Source organism: Fomitopsis serialis (assembly GCF_022376445.1).
Source record: "Fomitopsis serialis strain Sig1Antser10 chromosome Unknown B0H18scaffold_11, whole genome shotgun sequence".
NCBI lineage: Eukaryota > Fungi > Basidiomycota > Agaricomycetes > Polyporales > Fomitopsidaceae > Fomitopsis > Fomitopsis serialis.
This window is the reverse complement of record NW_025954971.1, coordinates 361,630-374,414: the sequence shown is the minus strand read 5'-3', so window position 1 is coordinate 374,414 and position 12,785 is coordinate 361,630. Positions and strand designations below refer to the sequence as shown.

The following is a 12,785-nucleotide window of genomic DNA, read 5'->3' as shown; positions in this document are numbered from 1 at the left end:
CAAGAATATCTTCATGTCATCGTCTGCATCGCGCCATGCGGCACCACTAGCGGGTCGACTTGACGAGTCAGACTCGGAGTCACTCGACCTAGTATGGGTACGCGTAGTAATCACCTACAGATTCTTGCGGTTTAAGTATTAACGTGCATCGAAGGACGAGTATAAATGTGAATATATGTTTGCATGAGTAATGCCATAGGGCAAAGTGTTTATTCGGTATGCTCGATACACCGCAGTCTTGCACTGATGCGTATCAATCTGACGAACGAGGGGCCGCTGATATGTAGAAATGGGTGTCAATTTTTGGTCCCTGCGTCTAAAATAGGCTCACCAATTGATCGACCCTCGTCGCAAATGCACGTCAGTGCGTCTCATTGCATGTGGGACATGCATGAGTTACTCCCAGTCATCGACTTCGATGCCCACGTCCTCCGGCAGGCTGCACCACCATTCCCTATGCTCACTATCGATCCGACGGCCGACATCAGACATGCAACGAGCGCATGGTCTGAGAGCGTTGGCATCGGCGATCCCAACCGTGGCGCTGTCTGCACATAATAAGTCGCCCCACGGCTCGAGTATACCCGGTCCCCTGTTTTCAGTCGATAGTTGCGCTACGGCTACCTCGCGATGTGATTGAAGGCTTGATTGCATGTTTCGTCAACATGGTCACGTTCCCGCCGGAAGTAGGGGCATCCGAGACACGAAATTGTTGATGGACCATATGTGTCTGCATACAGGTAAATTTGACTTTCGCCTTCATGCATTTGATTAGATCGCCCCGGCCGAGCGTTTCGATCGTGCCATCGAGGTGCGTTGCACCTTCGAGCAGGACCTGGTCCAGAAGCTGACAGCAGGCATAGATTGCGGAGGGAAGGATGGACGGCGTGTCGGTGAGACGTGCCAAGTTGACGGCTGTGATAGCCCGCAGAGCGGAATACGGTCCAGACGGGTTCAGGTCGGCCCAGTCGTCGAAGCGCGTCGGAAAGAGGGCCTGCAGCTGTTGTATAGACTCCTTCAGGAGATACTCGATTCCATACTTGTGACTGAGGCGAATCCGATAGGACAGGTGGTCCAATTCCCCGTCGTCCTCTGGGACATATCTAGGAATCCGGTCCCATACTATCAGTATCCCTTGGAATAGAAAGTATGTGCGATGTGCCGACGCACCTTTTCCCATGCAGCAGCGCCTCCAAGAACTCTCTAAGAGAAGCCGCAGTGTCGGGCAGATGGACGACTGGGCATCCACAGACAAGCTGTCCGTGCGGCGGCTGAGGGACGGTGAAGAGGTCGCGAAATATCTCGGATAGCTTGACCAGCAAGCCCCGGTATACTCGGAAGCCGACGTCCTGTGCAATGAGAATTATACTGCCGTCGTCGTACCAGAAGTCCTCGTCGCGGGTGAACCCCAGATTCTCGGCCTGGTCGAGAATGGATGGGCCGCTGTTGTCCATCTCCAACCGCAGTCGTTTATGTGTCGTATGGCCGCTGTCTTCACTGGCAGGTGTCGTTCCGTCTCTTCAACATAGGGTCAGTTAGTCCATGTTTCCACAAGTTACAACCGTACATCACGGACCACGGTATTACCTGGAAGTACTACGTTTCATCGAACTGTGTCGAACGGAGTGCGGTTGTGTTTCCAAGAGGAGTGGTACGAGCCGACGTCAAGGCTTGCCGATAGACTTCACGGTATAAAAGTTAGAATTGCAAGTTCAAATGTTCACGCGTTCCAGTTACGGTCAAGCTCAAGTTGAGCGCGTTGTCGCGGTCACGTGAATTCCTCTAATGCGCCCTAGCGCGCTAAGTACAGCTCTGGGCCCGCCGCAGTGAGTAGCGCAAATCAGTTGTAGCCGACTGCGGCATTTGTGTACATGGCGGTGCAGCATAAAATAAATTACTACATAAGGACTGGTACGTAGCTTGGAAGGGGTTAGAATGGGGTAGTAGATGGGCTCAGTACTACTAGTTGTGCTATACAAGTTCCGCCGAAAGATGACCAGCCTTGTAGAACGGTGACTTGCTTCAAGCTAAGTGCACACAGAACTCAAGCTACAAGTATCATCTGTTCATAGAAGCGTATATTAACAACCGGCCACTAAGAAATAAAGATATAATGATTCCAGTGCCGAGCATTGACCCCATGAAAGGATCTGTACGGACGGGGGTGGTGGCTGGTGGTGGATGGAAAATTCGATATGTGTAGATTTGTCAAGTGTTGTGCTAACTGTGAAAATCGCAATTGGCTTACTTTTGATACTACTCGTCTATGTCCGGCCAATCTCCGATAGCTTCATGTGTAACTCCCACATATTCCGGCAAGACATTCCAAACATTGTTCCGAACCTCCGTGTCTCTCTCTCGGAGCCATTCCATGCAGTCGTTGCATGGCGATAGCGCAGGATCATCCCCGGTACTGATAGCAACCTCCAGTAAGTCACCCCATGATGCAAGAATGTCACTTTCAAAGGCATCATTTACACATCCAAAAGCTTCGGCACGAAGGTCAGGGAGCGCTTGTTTGCAAGATTGAGTACCACAATGCGGGGGCGCGGGGAAGTGGAATATTGTCTGAATTGAGGTTGCGTGCACGAAGGCCAACTTGACTTTCCCTCTGATGCACCGCAGCAAATCGTCACTATTCAGGATGTCGACCGTTCCGTCCGGATGGTGTGCGCCTCGGATCAGGTCGTCGGCCTCAAGCTGACAGCAAGCATAAAGTGCGGAGGGCAAGATAGAAGGCGTGTTGGTCAGATTTGCCAAGTTGACAGCAGTGATGGCCCGCAAGGTCCAGTTGGGATGCTTTAGAAGTGCGGTCCACGCGGTGAAGCGGGTGGGGTACAGTGCTCGCAAGTGACATATGGACTCCTCTAGCAGGTCTTCTACGCCGTATTTGTGAGCGAGCCGGATGCGGTACGCAAGACGGTGAATATCTTGGTCTTCCTCAGGGTTGTACCTGATGGTGTGATGCGGTGGTGTTGAAACTGACGATACAATCCCCTTGGAGAATTTATATACGCACTTTCTGCCGCGAATCAATACGTCCAAGAACTCCCTGAGACCGAATTCAGTATCGGACAGGTGAATAACCGGACAGCCGAAGATGAGTGACTGTCGGGTGGTTGAGGGATGCAGAAGAGGTCGTGAAATATCTGGGATCGCTCCGCGAGCAAACCCCGGTAAACGCGGAAACCTATGCCCCCTGCAACTAGGACGACACTTCCATCCTCGTACCACAGACTTTCGTCGCGCTCGAAATCTGTACGCCCGATTGGGTCACTGCTTCCCTCGGACGCCTCTAGACGGGGCCGTTTGCGGGTAGCAACCGAGTCAGCCCCTTCAGACATCATGATAACCTGTTTCACATTCAATATCGAGAGAGAGAAGGTGGGCAAAGCATACCTGGTGCTGCGACTCAAACTACTTTGAGTTCCAAAGGTGCATCGCCGCGATTCGCACTGGATAATATTGTCAAATTTCGGCCCACGCGATCACGTGTACGTCGATGTCGGCCACAACACCCGCCACTGTGGCCAGGCCAGATTCAGTCGCGCTGCACTCACCACCACCACACCAACTTCAGCTTTATCAAGTCTCCTCTCTCAAACTACTATTACAGCTCTCAAACTGGACACATGTCAATCTCTGGGACCCTCATGTCTCTCCGTTCTCGCAAACGCGCTCGCACGGATCCCGACACTGTTTCGCTTGCGGGAGACTGTGGCTCGAGGCCTGAGGTCAGCTTCACGAAAGATGACAAGTTCTGGTATTTGGACGGGAATATCATTCTACTCGCACAAAACATTGGATTCAAAGTGTACAAAGGGCTTCTTGCGGAGCAATCGGAAGTGTTCCGCGACCTGTTCACGCTTCCTCAGCCATCTGAGGCACAATCGGTTGAAGACTGCCCCACGGTGCATCTGTCTGACACGGCACAGGATCTACGGGCCCTACTGTCTGTCATGATACATGGTCGAAAGTGCGTACTACTCCCCATTTTAGCAATCGGATGCTCTGACCGACATCTCCTCTTCGTCGCAGATACGCCAGCGTTGATGAAGCTCAGTTCGAAGACATCGCGGCCTGGGTGCGTATGAGCCACAAATACAACATCCAAGATTTACTCGTCGACGCGATGAAGCGGCTGAAGCAATACTTTCCGGACAAATTCGCGGACTTCAAGGACGATCCCCACGCTGTACAGCGGCAACACGCCATCGTGGCCGTCAACCTCGCTCGTCTCACCGACACTGCTACTATGGTACCCCCAGCATTGTACTACTGCTGCACGCTCGATAGTCGGACTCTTCTCCGCGGATCCGCACGCTCAGACGGGACTGTCGACTGCCTGGCCCCAGAGGATTTGGAGCGGTGCATCCAGGGCAAGGCAGAACTCGCTGGCCAGGCGGCTCTGTGCCTCTCGAGAATATGTCGTCCAACAGTCAGCAGCCGCTGTGCGACACCAACAGCCTGTGGGGTGACGATGATTCGCCTTCACGACATACTTGCAATTGGGGCACAGTGCGTTGGCTCCACTGATGCACTCTTGACGTGGCGAAGGGACATCGAGCGAGAGCTGCGAGATCACCTTGAACTGTCGTGTATCTGCAGGGCGTGCCGTGACATGATGCTCGAAAGAGACGTCGCCGAGCGCGAACGAGTTTGGCAGGAGCTACCGTCTCTGTTCGAACTGGCTGTGGACAATTGGGAGAGAACGGCCTGTCATTGATTGTCAAGAAGCGCAACGTAGGCTCTACATCTATCCTGATTCAATTTGTACGCCTTCACCTGCATGTACACATCCCTATATCTTTACGCACCGTTATGTCCAATCTCAAAATAAGTCGTTGATCAGACAATGTCTCAGCCCTACGGCTTGTAGTAGGCGTGACTACGACCAACCGCCAGACATCGTCCGAGTCCATTAATACCTTCCGCTTATCTCTCTACTCGCTCTGCGTCCGCCACGCCACGTTCGAATCTGCCCTTCGTGTACTCAGGCTGTTGGCTCAGTCCTACGAAGACTCCCTTCACTTCCCGAGCCTCCTGGGGAGATGATCCTGCTGTCGCCTGGTACTGAGCTATATCGGGTGGCCCCTCGTGCGACCCGCTGTACCCCATCGTGCCTTGCACCACTGGCAGAACGACATACATATGCCGTGAGTGGAGAAATACTGATGGACGGCTGGTCTTGCCAGTGGTGCGAAGTTGGCAGAGTTCGTGCGCACTGATAATTGAAGTAGTAACGTACCGCGTTCCAGTGAGCTTACCATTTACTCCGCCACTGGCACAGCGCCACTCTGAGTGTGCTTCTTGATCTGTCTTTCGACCATGGGGGCAACGACAATACACAGCACGGTGAGTCGTCTACAAAGTTAACTATACAATCGGAGCAAAGATAATCGATCGTCACAGGTATTACAGTAAAGCATTGCACGTACATCGCGCCATCGTCGCGCTGTCCGAGTCCACGTCCGACGGTCGCCTTGACCGTGTTCAAATTCGATCTACCCGGCTCCCAGCTCTCAACAATTTCTGATCTGAATCGATCGTTCATTCTGAGCACGCCTACTACTTCCGGGCTCCGAGTCTTTCAAGTTCAGCAGAGTAAGTGTTAACTTGCATTGCGATGCAAACATGAGCTCGAGATTACTGATACGTCGCTCCGTACCCTGTTCCAGAATAATGTCTGTCGCCAAAACGCAGCTCGCAAGCACGGAGTCTGAGCGTGAGGCTGCGACGGATACCTTGAAGCACGATACCAAAGTATGGTTCGACGATGGGAACTCGGTGATTATCGCAGAAGACACCGCCTTTCGAGTACACCGTGGTGTGCTATCGTTGCACTCGGAGTGTTCCGCGACATGTTTGGGATCGCTTCACCTGACGACGGTGAAACCATTGAAGGATGTCCTGTCGTGCGGGTCTCTGATGCAGCGAGTGGCATGCGTAATATTCTATGGGTCGTGTACACCGGTAGAACGTGCGCAGACCCCTTAATATGTCCATGGACTCAGTGACTCATGAGCGGTGTTCCCAGCTTCACCGAAACTGAATCATCAGTCCAATTCGCAGACGCCGCGGTTCTGCTTCGCCTAGCGCATAAGTATGATTTTGACAAGGTTCGCGACGACGCTCTTGCCAGGATCAAGACTCTGTATACCGACAACTTCCAAAACTTCGTGGATCAGTCACCTGGATCGCATCCGCTGCTGTCTCACAAATGGCAGGATGCGTTCGAGGCGGTGCAGCTGGCACGTCTCACCAACACGAAGTCGATACTCCCCGTTGCACTCTACTTTTGCTGCAAGACCCAGTTCTTCAATGACGCAACTGCCATCAGCAGACTCTGTGCAGGGACTGACACCAGCCAGGCGGATGTCCACATGGCCGACGACGATATCTTACGCTGCCTTGTCGCTCGTCCCCGGCTTATACAAGCCAGAATCCAGGTGCTATGTTCCACGTTCGCAAAGAACCCGGGTCCACGCTGTGATAGGGACGATTGCCGCGAGTATCACGACCTTACCATTGACACTATTGTCATATGCCAAAGCAGCCCCTCGTACCGATCTCTCGACGTGGATTGCTTGACATCATGCTTGGATGATGAGGAAATACAATCGGTCACGGACTACTTCCACTTCTGTGACATCTGCCAGAAGTTCTTCAAGGAACGAGACCTTGCAGCACGGCAATCCGTCTGGAAACAACTGCCGGGCTACTTTGGTTTGGACATAGCAGGATGGGAGTAAGAGGATACCAGTACAAACCGGCATGCACGTGAGTGAAGTTCCAGCTGGCATCACGACGCTCTCTTCGCCCACCCAAGACACCTTGGCCCTGCCGTACCTCCTCGTCTGAGCTGTTCGACATGATCTCGTTGTCGCGTGCAAGGGCGGCTGAGTACAGTGCCATGTCCGGTGGGGGTACGCCCTCGGGTCCGCTATAAGCCATCGAACCTTGGGCCAGGACCACAGTGACACGTCTTGGATGGAAGAAGTGCTGCCTTTGGCTATTACTTATAGGTGAGCGAAAGGATAGTGGGAGAGACTCACAGCGTTCCAATGCTCGATGAGTTCGCCGATCGCGTCGCTCTTCTTGTTCCTCATCCGCTTCTCAATACCCTTGGAGACGAGCATGCCTACCCGAGGTACGCCAGAGTAAACATCAGCGTATCCCTGAGTCGAGAGGACAGCGGCGCACCCATTAAGCCGATATTCATTGCTATCGGTGCCACGCCCGCCTTGGCGCATTCGATCGGTGAGAGCGAGCTGGCGATTCTAACGTCGTGCAAGAATCGCTGCCAGTCTTCGTCGGCCACATCGTGTGTCACGAACGGATGCGGCGCCGTCACGGCAGGCGGTGCAAGCGGCGGGAAGCCCTTGTCAAGCTGATCATCTAGGCTGGTCAGAGCCGCGGGCTCGAAGGGTCCGTAAGGAAGGTCGGGACGAGGTGCGCGTAGGAAGGGCGGAGGCGGAGGGTCGAGCAGGGACGCAATGCTTTGTCCTAGAGCTAGGTTCCTCAGCATGCCAGACATGCCCCCAGAGCCGCTCCCGTTGGACGTGCTAGACTGCCCCGGAGACGCATCAGCCTGCATGCCCCGGGGATCAGCATTAAGAATGGTTCAAGGAGCTGTGAACTAACCGGATAGTCCGAGCCTGGGTAGGCATGCCCTTGCATGTGACTGGTACTTGAGCTTTGGGGACCATAGGATGGACCGCTACAAATCCTGTGAGTATATGAATTCAGAGAAGTGTCAAACATATACCTGGCATACGATCGGTTGACATCGGCATATGGCGGAGGTGGCATTGCTCGCATATCCTGAGTGCGATACCGGGGATCCTCGTAGGCTTTCTCCGAGTATGTGTCCTCGTCTTCATTATGATAAGGCATGGCTGTTGTGTGTTTGACTGGGGATGAGAGCTGGTGTATATGGTTCGCAGAGCTATAGCCAACACGCCCCACTTTTATGTGATACCGAACTCGCAGTTCGATAGGGGTTGATTCCCGCGAAGGTCATCCGCTGACAGTAATGAAGAGGCCGGCTGTGGATTTGTGGCTACGGGTCGGGGCCGTCTGGCAAATAGGCTGTCTGACTGACAACCAGCACCATTGTCCGCAGTGCTGTTTGACCAGGAGCGCAGTCAGTCCGCAGTTGGAATCCCATGCATGGGTGAGACTCCAAGGAACGTGAAAGGCGTGCGAAATCGTGCATCCCTCAGTACCATACTGACATAGAGCTTGCGCATCCGTTGTACCAGGGGTTGACCTCAGTTACTTAGAAAGGGCGCGATCAGTATACATGGAGCACTGAGTAGGCTACGTACCTTAAACATTGAATGCCACGCGTAAAGGCATTCATAGTTGGTGCACTATGTAACTGCGCAGCGGGACTTCTCGCACCGCACTTGTATTGTGAAGGACGGACCGAACTCCAGCCCTGCCGACCGATACTCTTCCGCCGGCATGCCATGACATATCAGGATTGTGTGGCGACCTTGAAATCGTAAATGCAGTGGAGAACAAAGATTATACACGAAAGTGCACATTACACGGACAAATTCCAACATATGCAAAGGAGCCGACACCAGTCCAGTCACGGTACACAAATCATCCACATCCCTATCCACAATGTAATGCGATGCAATACATGCTACCCTCCCCGTGCTTAACTGGGCGAAGGCGGCGCACTGGTCCGCGGACTGCTCTGGCCCGCAATAGAGTCCGCGAGCTTGATGAGCTCTGGATCCTGGATGGGCACCTTCGAGTCGACGACCTCCTTGATGAGCGACATCGTGCTCTCGATGCTCCTCCGGCGCGTACTGGGGCTCGTCATCGTCGTCCCAAGACTCGCCTGGCGCCCGTGGCCGCGTCTGAACGGCGCAGGGGAGGCTGTCGGCGACGATGGCGACGCAGGGGTGCTGGGACCAGACGTGCTGAGGGGTGTAATGGAGCCACTGGAGATCGCCTGCTCTAGTGCGCGTGCCACGCCAGAGGCAGGCGGCGGGGAGACCGGTGCTCCCTCCGGCGACGCAGGGCCGGACGACAGGATAGCCCTACCTTCATCGGACTCAGCATCATAGAGGTCGGGCGGCAGACGTTCGTTCTCGATGTCGGATTTGCGGCTGCGGAAAAATGGTGAGAGACAGTGATAGTGCGTATGCGTGTCCACGTACGCATCCTCGAAGCCAGTGATAGCATCCTTGATACCCTCTGCTCCCAACGCAAGCGTCCCGAATGGCAGCTTAGCTGAGCCGGAAATGTTTTTGAGTTCCGATACTCTCTCGGACTCCTCCCTGCAACGATATGAGTGTCATGACACATTTGTGGGCGAGAGTCGCACCGAAGGAGAGCAAACACGCGCGCCATCCGCCCGACAGCAAGGATTTTGTTCTTGATGACCTTACGGCGCTCCGAAGACTCTTCAGAAATGGCACCTCCTGACGATACGAGCGGTTCATCGACCTCCTCGTCTGAACTCTCCTCCTCCAACTCTTCCTTGGAACAGCAGTTGAGCATCGCCAGAAGCATGTCGGTGACTTGCACAACGTCAATCACTCTATTGTCTCAACAGACAGGGAACAGACGCACTCTTTTCACCGACGAAGGGTAGACTCCACGTGAAGGCGTCCATGAAGTTCGGCAACCAGTACGGGTGGGGGCTGGCGTTGAACTGTCGGATATTGAGGACGTTACTCTCGTACTTGAGGATAGCGGCCTTGTTGTTGTAGACGTCCAAGTAGTTGGGGGCGGAGAAGAGGGTCATGACAGATGGGAAGCCCGTTGTTCGGGTCTTGCGGTACATACGATACCCCGCATCCTGCGCTTCATGCGCTCGGATGATGGAAAGGAGTTTGTTGCGTTCCAAGAATTGGCATGCTGCCTGATACCTGGAGTCGTAGACATCATCGGTGGCGTACCCTCGCCAAGGGACGGACAACACTCACGTGAAGAAGTAAGAGCAACCGCGGACATGGTTATGCACGAAACTCTCGTTCATCTTCTCTTGGCCAAAATCCTCGACAGGATCAGACCAGAGAATATCACACATCAGACCCTGCGTGGGAGGCTCCCGGAACCGATCGATCTGCATATTAGTGAGTTCTCGTGGCTTCAAATTCGGACGAATGGAAGACCGCGTACATTACGGATGTCATCGAGCGTCTGGAGCTCGGGCGAGAGACCGCCATGGATACAGAAGAACTGCTTGTTCATGATAGCAGCGAGAGGCAGCGCGCAGAACGACTGCATGCACGCGTCATAGAGGCGCTCTGAGTACTTACGTTTGCCTGCTGGGACGTAAGCAGCAGATAACGTAGACGGTTTATGTGACATACACTCAAGCTTGAAGGTGAAGTAATCCGTCAAGTGACGGCATTCATGGTTGCCGCGCAGGAGGAACATGGTGTCCGGGTACCAGATCTTTAGGGACCACAGGTAGAGCACACACTGCACAAGGCATGAAGCTCAGGACACGCTAAGAACAGCGAGCGATGCAACATACCTCAATACTAAAGTATCCTCGGTCGACGTAGTCGCCTAGAAAGAGGTACCGCGTGGTTGCTGGACTGCCCCCGAGCTCGAACAGTTTCATAAGATCGTACTACACAGAGTCAGCACCAGCCACAGCAGATCCGGGGCACAACTGCTCACATATTGGCCGTGTATGTCACCACAGACTATGACAACAGGGGTGAGACGTTAGCGAGTCGCGCTCGCCACCGCATGAACTAGGCGGCGCACCTGTGACCGGCGCATCGACGTAGAGCAGATTTGGCTCTGCTCGCAACAGCTCAGTCGCCTTCTCCAAGATATACATGGCGTGTTCTTCTGACAATCGGCCCTCGCGGTAGAAGTGGTTCTTGAGGAATGCGACATCTGGCTTCGTGGGATCTTCATGCGAGAAGAATTGCTCGTCCGTAGGAATGGCCATCGCAGGTGCTTGCACCTACACATACATGAAGAAACAGAGCGATTAGTATGTTCAAATGTTTGAGGATGGTGTGCACGCGACGCATACCTCTTTCACGACGCGCTCCTGGGTGCTGATGGTGAACCCATTGTCGAGCTGGTGCTGGGTGAAGTCAATTTCTGGTATAGGCTGCTTGTCTTGTATTTGACCGATAGCCTTCTCAATCTGACTGCGTGTACCGCTCATCGTCGACAGGTAGTGAGCGGCCGGAGGAGATGGTCGTGGTGAAGATTGAAGCGGGATACCTTGACCACGATCGCCCTGTCGCGACAGCAAAGACCAGATTACAAACGTTAATAGGACGCATCAGCGGAGCCTCAATGTCCCACTGATTCGATAAGACCTCGTCATTAAGACCGTTTGTTACTCTGTATTGCCTTTCCATCGGGCTGTACCGCACTGCATCCTAGGAGGTACCCGGATCGACACAGCTTCCCAGAATAATAGTGTGCAAAGGCTACAATACGTGTTGTTACGAGCCGAAATACATAGGTAGAACATGCTTTGCAATGTTGAAGCCCAATAATGATATAATGTATCCCGTGAACAGCGGAAGTAGCGGTGCAAGAAGGATCTCCGTGCGAACAAGATATGGCAGAGCTAACCAAGGACGTCAATTAATATGTATTGGAGTAGAGTTGCGCAGCATTCTTACCGTTCAGCCCCAAGTAAACCCCGTAGGTGTACTGTGCAAAACTATGATTGCATGAGTGACATACCATCTGGATGTAGACGACGGCTTACGCAGCGAGGTAGAGAGTGTTGGAGATGAACAGGCATATCCAATTGCTTCTCAGCACAATCGGCACCAGGAACAACTGCGCGAGATATAGCGTGAGGTAAAGTGGGAAGAACGCGTTCGTATGCACATCGAAGGCATACGCCCACTCAACCGCCGAGTCCGATGGGGCAGAATGCGATGGTGGACTGAGTAGAGCTTTGTTGGAGAACAACCTAAGTAAAGACACTTTCATCAGTTCGCACAAGACTCATTGCCATACTATGAATCATACCACAGTATCGTCGCCATGATGGCACCGACCAAGAGGTAGTCTCGGAGGATCATTAGGAATGCAAGCTCGATTGCCTGGAACGGTGAGTACGAGTACACCACGGACCATGCAACGGCAGACACTATGAATCTTAAGGTCAATATCACTTCTGTCTCATCTAACCGCACCAGACGAACCTGCGAGACATCCTGAAATGAGAATGAGAATCGCGGGGTCGTCTCTCGCCCATGTGTTCTTCGTCTCTGTATAAACTCGACATGAGTACGAACGTCCATGATAACTATTGTTGACCTCACGTTTATGAAAATAGACATTACGATAGCTAGCAGCAATCGTCAATGCCACCTTGTGTTTTCTACTAGGAAGTGCTCACACTCTCTTGGGCGCCAGACATAGGTATGTAAGTTGCCAAGCCGCCAGCTCGAAGTCCTACTTCCCAGCATGAGTGGAATCAGGAGATTTCGGTCAGAAAATTGCACACCATTTGTTGAAAGCGCGTGAGTCGTCTGAATATGACTGGAATGCGGTTCGAGAGAGATCCAGACGACCGCATGGGTCCTGGACTTGGACTGCCATTGCGGGGAAACGTAGGTGAACTGAGAGGAAGGACAGACATGTCCTGGGTAAGCAAGAAGTGCAAGCACAAAGCCTAGTACACGACAGCTGGACGTCTATGCAGCCTCGTCGCTGTCGCCACCGTCGGTCGTCGCTGTCTGCCGGTCGAGCTGCCTCAAGCAACCTGCAGCCGGCGACACCGTCACGCTCGCGCAGTACGAGCACGTGATCGTGCGCAAGTC

At 53.4% G+C, this 12,785-nt stretch overlaps 6 protein-coding genes across 6 annotated transcripts; 2 read left to right on the top strand and 4 right to left on the bottom strand.

The window, feature by feature from the left end:
* Positions 1–98: 98 nt before the first annotated feature.
* On the bottom strand, positions 99–1,710 carry B0H18DRAFT_987525 (uncharacterized protein). Its single transcript, XM_048044855.1, has 5 exons — positions 1,577–1,710; positions 1,171–1,518; positions 704–1,103; positions 332–624; positions 99–276 (listed from the first exon to the last, which is right to left on the bottom strand). The coding sequence occupies exons 2-4, from the start codon at positions 1,452–1,454 to the stop codon at positions 397–399; spliced, it is 912 nt and encodes a 303-aa protein (XP_047897177.1). The 5' UTR covers positions 1,455–1,518; positions 1,577–1,710; the 3' UTR covers positions 99–276; positions 332–396.
* A 1,943-nt stretch (positions 1,711–3,653) lies between these two features.
* On the top strand, positions 3,654–4,841 carry B0H18DRAFT_1137503 (uncharacterized protein; the record flags this gene model as incomplete). Its single annotated transcript, XM_048035599.1, has 2 exons — positions 3,654–3,976; positions 4,039–4,841. The coding sequence occupies 2 exons, from the start codon at positions 3,654–3,656 to the stop codon at positions 4,724–4,726; spliced, it is 1,011 nt and encodes a 336-aa protein (XP_047897176.1). The 3' UTR covers positions 4,727–4,841.
* Positions 4,842–5,545: 704 nt separating this feature from the next.
* On the top strand, positions 5,546–7,002 carry B0H18DRAFT_53085 (uncharacterized protein). The gene is made up of 3 exons (XM_048038483.1): positions 5,546–5,604; positions 5,679–5,980; positions 6,038–7,002. The coding sequence occupies exons 2-3, from the start codon at positions 5,766–5,768 to the stop codon at positions 6,750–6,752; spliced, it is 930 nt and encodes a 309-aa protein (XP_047897175.1). The 5' UTR covers positions 5,546–5,604; positions 5,679–5,765; the 3' UTR covers positions 6,753–7,002.
* Positions 6,848–7,979, bottom strand: B0H18DRAFT_53092 (uncharacterized protein). The gene is made up of 5 exons (XM_048038485.1): positions 7,769–7,979; positions 7,645–7,720; positions 7,204–7,591; positions 7,056–7,141; positions 6,848–7,006 (listed from the first exon to the last, which is right to left on the bottom strand). Exons 1-5 carry the CDS (start codon positions 7,894–7,896, stop codon positions 6,944–6,946), a joined length of 741 nt encoding a protein of 246 aa, XP_047897174.1. The 5' UTR covers positions 7,897–7,979; the 3' UTR covers positions 6,848–6,943.
* Positions 7,980–8,383: 404 nt separating this feature from the next.
* Positions 8,384–11,234, bottom strand: B0H18DRAFT_987512 (serine/threonine protein phosphatase 2B). Its single transcript, XM_048044854.1, has 11 exons — positions 11,024–11,234; positions 10,747–10,951; positions 10,657–10,682; positions 10,508–10,606; positions 10,341–10,452; positions 10,147–10,292; positions 9,951–10,090; positions 9,595–9,893; positions 9,347–9,542; positions 9,180–9,299; positions 8,384–9,128 (listed from the first exon to the last, which is right to left on the bottom strand). The coding sequence occupies exons 1-11, from the start codon at positions 11,159–11,161 to the stop codon at positions 8,672–8,674; spliced, it is 1,938 nt and encodes a 645-aa protein (XP_047897173.1). The 5' UTR covers positions 11,162–11,234; the 3' UTR covers positions 8,384–8,671.
* Positions 11,235–11,289: 55 nt separating this feature from the next.
* On the bottom strand, positions 11,290–12,718 carry B0H18DRAFT_987505 (UNC-50). Its single transcript, XM_048044853.1, has 8 exons — positions 12,470–12,718; positions 12,362–12,417; positions 12,285–12,310; positions 12,165–12,230; positions 11,989–12,109; positions 11,720–11,929; positions 11,631–11,671; positions 11,290–11,575 (listed from the first exon to the last, which is right to left on the bottom strand). The coding sequence occupies exons 1-8, from the start codon at positions 12,602–12,604 to the stop codon at positions 11,448–11,450; spliced, it is 783 nt and encodes a 260-aa protein (XP_047897172.1). The 5' UTR covers positions 12,605–12,718; the 3' UTR covers positions 11,290–11,447.
* Between the last annotated feature and the right edge of the window lie 67 nt (positions 12,719–12,785).